This window comes from Rhopalosiphum maidis, chromosome 1 (genome assembly GCF_003676215.2).
Source record: "Rhopalosiphum maidis isolate BTI-1 chromosome 1, ASM367621v3, whole genome shotgun sequence".
In the NCBI taxonomy this organism is placed as follows: domain Eukaryota; kingdom Metazoa; phylum Arthropoda; class Insecta; order Hemiptera; family Aphididae; genus Rhopalosiphum; species Rhopalosiphum maidis.
Genome location: NC_040877.1, coordinates 28,939,031 through 28,951,815, shown reverse-complemented (window position 1 = coordinate 28,951,815; position 12,785 = coordinate 28,939,031). Strand labels below are relative to the sequence as shown.

General features: G+C 30.0%; 1 protein-coding gene across 2 annotated transcripts in view; it reads right to left on the bottom strand.

Moving 5' to 3' along the window:
* LOC113557076 ((11Z)-hexadec-11-enoyl-CoA conjugase-like) overlaps nt 1–12,785 on the bottom strand; it is a 47,757-nt gene that overhangs the window by 7,474 nt on the left and 27,498 nt on the right. The window contains exons 2-4 of one of the 2 annotated variants that reach the window (XM_026962384.1): nt 1,209–1,292; nt 655–851; nt 368–562 (exon numbers count right to left, since the gene is read on the bottom strand). In XM_026962384.1, coding sequence (XP_026818185.1) covers nt 368–562; nt 655–850 — 391 coding nt within the window. In that variant the 5' untranslated portion in view covers nt 851; nt 1,209–1,292. Of the gene's footprint in view, nt 1–367; nt 563–654; nt 863–1,208; nt 1,293–12,785 lie in introns of those variants that run through there. The other variant, XM_026962375.1, reaches the window with a different exon arrangement.

The window sequence follows — 12,785 nt, the reverse complement described above, 5'->3', positions numbered from 1 at the left end:
AAAACTATAAAATTCACTACACCAAGCATGCATTATGTAGAACCATTAATATTTAATACACAGTTTTATTTTAAACAAGGATTTATTTTGTATGGCATTATAATATTTATAAATTATATATTTTTAATATATATACTAAAAAACAAACTATATTCTTAACAATCTCGTTTATTATTTTACATGTAGAGCCGAGTAGAGGTATTTTTGTGGATTCTTTGAAGAACTTTGTCTTTATACAAAGACTAAAAAAAAACCTAAGTTACACACGACACCGAATGACAAACCACGCTTCTTATTGAACGTTGCTATTAGTTATGTGTAATAATATGTTTGAAAAGTGTATAAAAAAAGTAAACCAAAAACTTACCGAATAGTACGGTGTATAGCTTAACCTGGCCCGTGACGCAGAAGTAGAGGCCGGCCAGAGCCAGCAAGTGGATGCTTGTGAAAAACAAACGTCGACGTCTCGTAGAGAATATATCGTCAGCCGACAAAACTAATTCGTCGGCTGGTGGCGGACTGAAAGGACTGCTCCTCACCCTTGGGTTCATAGACAGTTCGTCTATAACAACATAATTTTACCGGATGAACGCAAACCGCAAAGGCGAAAAACATCGGTTTCGCTATGATATCGCTATATTTTTTTATACTCACGCCAAAATATAATGTATGCTCGCAAACAATAATACTTGACCAAGCCGACGATTTCGTTGATTTTGAGAAATGCTTGACCTTTCCAACACTGTTTTTCGGCCGAATCCGACATGCTCGACCATCCGTTTGCACAACCGTTGGGCATTTTTCTCTCCTCCCTGAGTATGGTGCTCGAGTCTGTGGCGTTTGGACTCATTCTGAATACCATCAAACATAAGTACGTTAGCATAGTATATTGTATTCACATAGAACATAATATATATTTTAGAATTGGTCGCTCCGCACGAGAGTTCAGTCACTAGCCTTCTCCTCATACTATATTGTCATGTAAATATTCTCCACATCATTATATCCTATTAGCTTATTGTATATAACGTTACAGTTTGTAAATTTTTTATTTTCATAAAAAAAAAGGTGATAATAATTGGTCGCCACGCTAAATTATTACGGGTCAGCGTTTCTACGAAATTATCATTTTATAATAATGTCTATGGTAAATTATAATTTTAAAACATTACATATTTACAGAAATACATTTTTAGCCGTATAAATACCTTGATGATTTATATGTCGTTGATGTGAAATTAATGTTACTTATACATTTTTGTCACTCTCGACACAATATGAACGGGTTCGATCTAGAAAAAAACATAAAAAACATAGGTTTAAAGTTTTTTTTTTTTTTAACACTATACAACTATATAATAATAGACTATATACGCATAATATAATAATACATAATATACTTGGAAAACGTCCAATTTAAAAAACAAAAACATTACGTTTATTATTGCAATAACTCGGTCTACCTACTATCTTAAACGGCGTCACAGCAAGAGTTCACATCATTATAAATATCATACCCAATATTATGTTAATAATAGTAATAATATGAATATATATATTGTACTCGCGAGGCGATACATGGGGGAATATTAATTTTGTCCTGTTAACGGATTTCTGCTTTTAACAAGGCATGATGCAGTGTTGTTCTGGTGCTTGAAATCGGATTTTCACGCAAATCTGTTCTGTCGTGTACGCGTGGACAATGAATCATAAGCAATTATGTAAAATTACTCTATACAGTAGTGTAGATATCTATACATATATCTAGAGCAATGGAGGTCAAGTATCGAGGTTGGTGTGTGTTGTCTACGGGGGAGTCGATGTACAGTTTTCGCGTAGCGTAGGCGTATCGATAATTTATTCCCCGTTGTTTATTGCAAATGTTTTGACAATGCGAATGCATGTTAGATACCTATTTTCCGTGGCGTTCTGTCGAGGAGTATAGACGTGTAGATTAATATGTTGAGCGAACGGTAATAATGTAATATTATTCAAAAGAATTCGCATGGAAAAAAATCGGAAGTGCACTGAACTCGAAAAATTAAAAAAAAAAGAAAACGTGGAAAATTCTATGGGTATTATGCAAATTATATTACAATATCGATAAATCATAGTAATTATATGCGGGTGTTTTAAAAAAAAACTAATATTTATATTTTAATTATAAATGATAATACACCTAACTATACATAATATATTATTGTATTTTTGCTTTTGACATAATATTATTGCATGCTATTTTATAACACTAAATGATCCTTCTACAACGCGCCATACTAATACACTATAATTAACTTGGTCAACTTTTATGGTTGTACCTATACATTGTACTTAGTTGTACCTATACGTGTGTTGCGTTACAATAGATACGCGCATCCCATTACCGTATTATATTATAATTACACATTGTGACGAAAACAAACTCAATTTTACTCTTGTTATTCACTATCTCCTCGTCAGTTTTTATCAGATTAGCAAATAACAGGCGATAGGTATACCACTGAAAATACATCGCCGACGGCGTTCCTAGTGTAATATTACAGCACGCTGCCGAATATTTTTGAATACATCGCGGACTTGTGTTATGCCTATGCGGAGCGACATAAATTCTCCGGTACGTGTTAACAAACGTCAAAAAACCATATATTTCATGTGCTATCGTACGTCGTAATTCGTATACATATAATAACGTGCGTTACACTCCCTTATTACCTGACGTTTCAAAAAAAAAAAAAAAAGCAAACACCTTTATCGTCGATCACACCGTAATGATATAAAACGAAACGTAAATAATAGTGTATAATATGCATAATACGTTGACTATAAATAATAGTTATGTAAGGCACTATTTTAAACGGCGGCTAATGGGGACGGTATAATAATAGGTGTTGATATAGTTATAAATATTATCGTCGGGACGGAGTAACAACGCATTGTATCAAGCGGCGAATAAGCGAAATTTGTTTTACATAGTATAACGCGTTGTATCCGTAAACGGATAATCATGATACTTTGAATCATACGGTAGTGTGGTGTACAGATGTCATCGGTAAAATAATGTACCTACAGAAAACGGACAATAGATAGATACGAAGGAATGACAAAGTTATAATCCGAATATATTTTATTTCCGTTTCTCTCGTTATTTCTCGGGTAATAAAATATAATATGCAGGAGCATAGTACGGGAACAAAATGAAGTTCTCTGAAAATTAAATTAAATTAAAACAGTAACGTCGCGTATAATCATTTTATATGCTCTCTTTCATATTCCTCGCGGTCTATACACATTACACGTACATGCTGTAACAGCCGACCAGTGCGGTACTCGATTCGACGAAACAATACGAAAATAACGTAATTTAATAATAAATAATATCGGAATATGTATTCCAGTAAGTTTCAAACGTCCGACTCGTCAAAAGTATACTCACTATTGGACATGGTCGAACACAAAAGCGAGTAAAATAAAAATTGATAAATTATATTATATAATATATATTGACCGACATGGCAATACGTATGAAACCTTTTTGGAGAAACAACTAACGAGAGGTTATTTTCTTTCACATACAATGCGAAATTATTACGCTTATTGTATTGGTATGAATATAGTACAAACGAGGGAGGGGGAACAGATGACAGTTGATTATTCTAAGCTCCGAATGTACTAGGAAAAAATAACTTGTGTATACAACCGGAACATTGCTGTTATAACCAGAATATTTGGTTGCACTAGTGACAACAAAACGTTCTGAAACCTCTACAATATATTTTTAGTGAACTGGTTTTAATAGTGGCAACAAAACCTTTCGTGATTGGTTAGTAACCAAGTCTGATAAAAATTCCCAATCATTCTGGAACTACATTAACAATTGATCAAAGATTTTAACAAATCATTTTATAGTCCAAACACTACTCTTTGGGAAAAATATTCTGATTAATTTTGTACACACAGCAATAACATTTTGCATTTTTTGCAATAGCGTTTATAATAATTACATTAATATACTGAATACTGATAAATTCAACATAAAATTTGGTATGTTAACACTAATATGATGTCGGAAATTATTGATTTTTTTTTTTTTATTATTTTTTTAACGTAATATAATGTCATTACAATCACACTTTTTTTTTTAATATATATTTTTACTATTTTTATAGTATTATCATTTTGTAAGTTTTTATTTTCCGAATATCTGTATATGCATATATTTTTTAGTTCATAAGCGAAGCGAATACTGCGTTGATTGACTTTACAGTAAAGTATTTTATTTTTTTTTTTAATTTATTTATTTATAATCATATTTTGGAGCAAAAAAAATAATTCAAAATCTTCATTTTTGATGATGGTTTCTAGTAAGAAATTGAATCTAGTTAGGTCAAAATAAAAAATTCCCAGTACTTTTCAAAATAATCAGGAAAAAACGGAATCGATATTCCTAGTTATTACACGGTGCTATTCTATTCACAGAATCATCTGTTAGTTTCATTGAACTCAAATTCAATATATTAACCGGTTTAACATCTAACCATGTGTTTTAAATTTTATATTCTGAAGCACAATATTATTTTTTCTGAGAATTTTTATGAATAAAAATCAAGTTTCTAATGAGATTAAACAAAGGTATGAGCAAAATAGTGAACCAATAACGTATTGCCGAGTCAAGCCAGAGTACTCATCATAACTTTAAATACTTATAAGTAATCAACCTCTAGTTCAAAGCTCGATATTTACGTATCAAAATCTTCAAAAACATATTCTGCTTAGGAGTATGAAATTAAAAAATACATATTGACGTTAAAAAATAAAAACTTAAAAAATATACTACAATAAAAATTAGTGTTCTAATAATAATTTGTTTTTCGAAAATGTACTAAAATGACCTCGAGTTATGTGAAATTAAATATTTTCAAAGACGTTATTGTTGTTCGAATAAAAAGAAGCTATGTGGATTATTGGATATATAAGGGATTACGATACACGTAATACAGCTGCCGTGCACGTTGTACTATTGCATTGACGCGATTTCACTGTAATACCTATTTATATGACGTATTGATATGCGTCGAGGGGAAGGAATAAAAATGCAAGAGGTTTCGAGGTTGCAACGGCGGCGTGTGTTGTTTCGACTGAAAATCGATAAATCGCGACAAGGCGCGAGTAAAAAAATTCCTGCAGCATGGCGAATAATTTTTAGCAATGATACATTTTTTTTTTTATTATTATTATTAACGACATAATATGACGGTTTACGCTGAACTGCATTTAAGAGGTCTGTCGACGTATGATTTTGTGTACAATAAACACGATATAATATAAAACAGTGACGCAAACTGAATCCGCCTGTACTGCAGCTGGATAAGAGTTGAGGTCAAGCTGGTTACAGTTGTTACATTATAACGGCAGGCCGTTTGAAATACTATACACACGGCCTCCCACTGAAATACTGAATGATGCCTAATGTACTGTACGATACAAAGCTATTATATCACACAATATCAATTAAAATATTGTCTACGCCCGCAGCGAAAAATTATACATCACACTGGTACAACTGTATAATACATTAATATGTTTAAATTCATAAGTAATAACCGTCTAATAACCTAACCCAACCGTCTTCAATCAACCATTCGTTTAATAACGTTTTACTACTGAATAAATTCGATTGCGCAATCCAATTTCAAATTTCATTTGGATCGTAATCCGCACCATATTACATGCGCATAATATATAATATACTTAAAATGTTATATATCCCTCGCGTTTGTAGGCGATAAATACGTCGAAAAACAAAATTCGTGTGTGTAACCGCGTGTATATAGTGTATATACATCGATTCAATTTAGAGGTTTAGATGCATCCGTATATCAACGTATTTACTGAGAGCGAAAATTCGTCTGCGTCATACATATGACTTTATAATATGATATGTACTAACAAATTTTTATTTTATGAGTTTGTTCTCTCTCTCTCTCTCTCTGGACCTCAAAAATAAACCACGCGGAAAATGAAACGGCAACACGGGCGCAGAAAATCATAGATACATAAAATAACAAATGGCATTTCATTTCGATAAGCCCGATGGCTATATTTTATATATAATAATAATAATAATAATAATAATACCCATTATGATATTATATTGTACGTAACTCGTATTATGTATTTACGTCGCGTACGCGGTGCATGGAAACGTCGGTTCGAATTTGAGTGGCTTAACCCACAGCTATACGATATTATAATGCCATGCAGTAAAACATGCCACATGAATCGATTTGACAAAGACGGCCGTATATTATACATACAATATACATATTATGTACATTGCATACAATAAAACACAATACTATCGTTCGGAGCGATATTGACGATGAACAACCGGTGGCATCATGAACCGATGAAGGAAAACAGACACAGATCGAATTTAATTATTGCGAGTACGTCGAAACATATAATACATATTATTATTTACATATTTGATTTTACGTCTTTCGACCCGTGCACTATACTTAAACACAAACGAAACTTAGCAGGTAAAATATACAGACATATTATGTGAGTTCCAGCACAAAAAAAAGTAAGTTTCTTCCTACACGAATAAAAAAATTAAATTTTACTATATGTATATTCCTACGTACATTAATATATTCTTACACGAAACTGATACCATTTCGATGCTAAAACAAATTTCTTCCCAACTTATTCAGACTTATAACTGACAACTCGAATGTAGTTATAGTGACAGAATGTCGCACACGAACACCACAATAAAAATGAGTGGCGAGTGGTTGGGTGACAGGCAAAATTGACTGGTGGATTCTATGATATAATAATATATAATACTTATATTATGAATTTATAAATGTTATTATATGTATAATGTAACAAAATCGATCAAGACATTTTTGTTAGTGTATTTAAAAGGTGTTGGGTATTTTGTAAAAGATGTTGAAATAATGTACACCACACTATAGTCAGTAAGGTTATTAACATTTCTTTTTCTTCTTGTTCTGAATGGAAAAAATTTTAGATCAAATTTTTAATAATAAACGAAAGTATACTTACTGAATACAACAAAATGAATTGTCTATTCTATTTCGTATATATAGCCTACAACAGTATCCATAAGTAATACAAATAAATCTAAATAGGTTAGAATTATGTTATGATACTATACACTTGTATACAGTACTGGAAGTTTTTATTTATAAATAAACATAAGTTTTTTTTCCCATAAAAATGTACGGGATTTTATCGACCCCGCCAAACCAAGTGTTGAAAAAGGTATATTGATTCCACCAGTACAGGTAGTTGAAAACAATATAGATATCGATTCTTTTAATTATAAATTAAACGAGACCGGGAAAATATAAATTTACCAAAGGAATATTACAAATCGTAATATTATCACATTAAATTTAAATAAACATCGTGTTGTTGATACTATATATAAGCAATTTTATTGTTTTATAAGTGTGGGTATTATTGAAAATAATAAAAAAAAAATTATTTATAAAACATTTAGTAATATAATAATAAAAATGTTATTTTTTTATATTATACAGATTATTTTTTAAACAATTACATACATGAAAATCGTGGTTGTACTACCTATATATATTTTTTAAATAATTAAACGCAAAAAATTATTTTTTAAATATTTTTAAATCTACGTACTATCATTAGTTGTCTGCAATGTGTTTTGTACAAATAATTGATTTTATTTTTCATTAAAAGTTTAAAATATTATGTGAAAATAAATATTTTTCCAAGTGAAAATTTAATTTTAGTTAATAAGTAATGATAAGAAGTAACCAGGATGTCTACAAGTAAATATAAGTTTGTGATGCAATCGGTAGATAGTTTTTAAACATCCTGTACTGTCGAATTCGCTGCTATAGGTATTGATGGAACCCAATTTATAATAAAAATAAAAAAAATGTATACCGATTGAGCGAGTAATATTTTTTTTACTGACGTGAGTAATACGTACAGTCTTTGTATAGCTCAAATGATTTTATTTTATTAATTTCTGACAGTACATTACTGTACCAATATCTTTTTAAAGTTGGAGAATTATTAATTATGTTTATTGTATGTAATAATTTTATTTTTATTTTTTCAATTGAATAGTACATTAGTACACAACATATAAATCAATTTGCATATAAACCAAATTCATATTTAATCGTCCAAACGATATTTTTGGTGGAATAAGCACTCGTCCAAACGATTTAATGTATCTTTCCGCTCGAACAGACCTCAATTTTTGTCAATTCGCTCAAACGGTCTACACTCATATTGCTGGCGAAATCGACGGATCCCCGAATTTACATAATATCTTGTAACCTTTTATACCTGCCATGTTTCGCATGGTAACATATACCATAACCATGCTATTATACTTTTGTAAACGGTGACCAGCTAAAAAGCGGCAGCAAAAAAACAATACGTATAAACCGCATCTATATTTTCTCAATAATATAATATGATGTGAGACGTGTGGAAAGTGTGGCGAGTGTGTGCGAGCGAGTACGTCATGTTACGCGTCAAGAAACTGTACGCGGGATGACATAGATTTTTAAAAACTTTTTTTTTGCTTTTTCGTTCCCCCGTCGCAGTATATTTATATACCTACGCACGTGCTTTATATATTATCTATAAGTGTCCTACAGTTTTATTTTATTTTTTTATTTTACATTTTAAAACAGTAGCCCGCACGCGCGTACCTGGCCTAATTGCCGGCCGTCGGCAACCTCCCACTGCTGTAGTAAACCGCGACGTACTGCGCGTCGCTTTTAAAATTAGAATCAGATTTGGCATGGCCGCGCGCGGTCTTCTTCATATTCCCGTCCGTCCGACGTGCGCGCGCCGCGAATTCTTCTGCTCTGCGGAGGTGGCCAACAATTCGTCGCGTTCGATGGCGGTTAAGTCACATTATATAGCACGTCACATTATTGTACACGAGACCGGTGACAGCGATCTGAGAAAAACTCGAGACAAATACTGCGCGGAGAAAAGGTTACGATTGTGTAGCTATTGGACTATATAGCTGTATGACCAGAGCGATCACGATCGGAACTAGGTTTCGCCCGCGCTGGTTACGAAATAAATGTCCGGATAGAGCTTAGCTCGAGTTCGTGTACTACATATTACGCTTGTAAATTTTGGTCCGTGAATTTCATATTTTACCGAACGAAAAACTACTAGTGCCTAGGTGAAATAAGCGTAAATCTACTGCACCGGTTATACTCTCGTAAATAATGTACGCGGCTTCCGTAATATTAAGTACACACGGGCGTGTTTGCTGTAATGGGATGAAAAATAAATCAATTTTTTTTTTTGTAAATTCGTGTGGATCGTTCTTATTGCGTACTTGTGGCGAAAGACCTACCAATTTAAAGGCCACGGGGCTGCTCTACCTACCCCTAGCCCTCTACGTGCCAATTCCACAGGCTACAGTATATATATATATATAATATGAAGTACCTGTATAAAAACGTTCAAGAAATTGCGTTAATATAATAATAATATGTCGAACGGATGAACCGGAAATAAGTCGCAGACGTTAAACCGGAATCCCATCATCCTCGTCTCTATAGGTGACGGACTACTGAATTATTACATTATATATTATTAATATACACAGTAAACGTCTACGACAAGCATATAATATAATATATTAAGTCCCCCGATTGGATTCGTTCCAAATATAAACGATCACACTGTACAATGTGCATCACACGAAATGTTAAACAACGCAGTCGGACACTTTTTTAAACTAAAACGAATTATTTCACGTAAAATACGATAATACATTTGTTTGTTGGTCAGGTTTTTGAATAAGTATTCTAATATTTTTGTCAATTACTAATAGATCAAAAATGCGAGACGTTTTTCTTATTGAATGGAAAAAATGACAAAAAAACATAATATTAACGAGTTAATCTAAAACCATGTTAATGGTGTAGTGATTTCTATCCGCAAGTTACATAATAATAACTAAAAAATTTAAATGAAAATCAAACAAATCGATCATATCAAACATTCATTGTGAGGTTACATATATTTTACGAAGACTCCTATAATACCTATTATTAAATATAACTTGATTCATATAATATTTAAAAAGGTCGTTCTACTTTTCTTGAAAATAAAATTGCATCATTAATAACACAAATTTGTATTCATAAATAAATATATACTATGAAAAAATTATTTTAGAGTTACAACAAAAAAACTATCATTATTTTATGGTTGAATATCCAATTTTGTAAAATTTGAATTTAAAATTAAAACAGCTACATAAAAATTGTACAGATGTATTTTCGAAATTTTTAAATATCTATAAAAATAACCCATAACAAAGAACCGTATACTAAATTTTTGATCTTTTTACCAAAAATAAAAACAAAAACCTAATCGTGTGTATAAAATTCCAGTTTGAATTTTAATGAAAATATCTAGTAATATCTTAAGTTATTTCCTTTCAGAATTAAAATTTAATCTTACTACCTAGATAAAATTTGTACTAGAAATCGAATCCTCAATTTTGAAGATGGAGTTAGTTTTTGCTCTAAAATGATGACATTACAGACACATTAAAAAGGACACACATAATTTTTAGACCGTAATACATTCTCCTTAATCTAATACTTAATAAGTTACTAAAATGATTATATTTTAAATATAACATAAAAATGATAAATTTAATGTACGTATTAAACACTTAAATAATCTTATATGGTATTAAACAAACATTGTTTTTATTATCACAAATAGATATATAATCATTATAAGAATTAACTATTGATGTTTTTTAGATTATACTTTAATGTTGATATATTTTTGGAGTATTTGTTATACTAGAATGAAAATTTAATTAAATATTTCATTAACAAGAGTGTATACATTTTATTTAAAGAGTAAAATATAATTTGTTATGTTTAACAATAATAATTCTTAAGTGCACAGTTTAATTAAAACTCATTTAGTCTAGGAATAAATTAATAAGGTGTTACCTTTACATTTTAAATGTATAAATAAATATTAATTACATAAAAATTGAAGGTAAAACTTAAAATGCCATTACAAAAGTAACATGTTTAATATTATTTTTTCTTCTATTACACAATATAGATTAAAATAGAAAATATTCTCTTACATAAATACCCTTTTGGTTTTTAAGAATTTATTTATTTATTTAAATTATAAAACAAAATTAAACGATGCTTAATGAAATATGACTTTGAAATATATAGAAATCGTAACATTCAAAAAAAAAATTAATGCATTTGTTTTAATGATTTATAACCATCTATAGGTAAATGTCACTATCAGAAAATGTATACATAAAAAAAACGCTTTGAAATCGAATAATTTTTCAATGCCTTTTTTTAAATAACAAATAGTTTTATAACTAAAATTAAAGTTTAAAGAATTTATTGAGTGCTAATAAATTTTTGTTTAATAAAATTGAGAAAAAGCTACAAATACACTAACTTAAAAACGGATGCTTAAAAAAATTATAACTATATTATAAATACTTTTGTAATAAATTCAAAATAAGATTTCAAATTGTCATTTAACACCCACGAGTACATCCGAAGTGGGCCATAGGAACTGTTTTGAGTGATGTACAATAATAATTCGAGGACCACCACAGCGACATTGGATTTTAGAACGATTTATTATACCGCGTGACACCGATCGTGCATTTTTGTAACATATATTAATTATTTTGCTTCAGATCGGTAAATAATTTGAAAATCAAATACATTGCTATTAATGTTGATTAATGTGATGAATAACGTCGGTATTGAAAATAATTTACAAAGTTATCCAAATAATTAAACAGAATAATAAATTAAAAAGTAGTGTTTTTAAATAAACATTGTGTTAATGGTTTTCATTTGATTGCACATAAACATTTTACTACTTCAAATGAAAATATTTACATAAACAAAACTTTTTAATTTCGTTTATCACTTCAGATGTTTCGTTATATTTTGCATGTAACATTCCGTAATTGAAGTTTGCATTTGTGTATGTTAGTACCTAAGTACTAAATTATATAAAATAAACGCAATGAAAAATTAAATCAATAACGTGGTCTTGCATTTATTTCTCTGCAGCTAGATTAATAAAATATTGATAATATTGAGTCCATAATCATTTAATACGTAATAAATATTATAAATTTAAATTCTTTGATTTTTTCCATCGCGTAAGCGCCCATTTATTTGAAGAGTATAAAATTATCTCATCCTAGCGCCTCTCATCAAATCACTAAATATTAATATCAATATTTATAAGCCTATTATGTGTACATGACATATTTATATTATCAGCCCCTGATTTATGCAAGTGCAGATGGTGCACTTGTACTTGGCCACCAATTTCTGGGGGCCCCCGGGCTCTGTAAGTTGTAGTAAATTATTTTTTTTTAAATTAATTCCACAAAAATGTATTTTCTAAAATATAATACCAACTGTCAATGTTCAGACTTTAGTATATTCTTATCATTAAATTGTCAGTTGAATTTAGGTTATTTTTGTCATTCCATACCCCAGTGCTAATAAGTTATTATTACAAAATATTAAAATAATAATAATTGAAAACTGTTTGAAAATCAGAAATATTTGATACCTAATAATTAATTTAAACTCTTACATGATAAAATGTAAACAGAAATTGGTCATTGTTTATTTAATTTTAATTATATAGAATAAATTGTTAAATTAATAAGTTATTTTCCATCTTTATAATTGTATAGA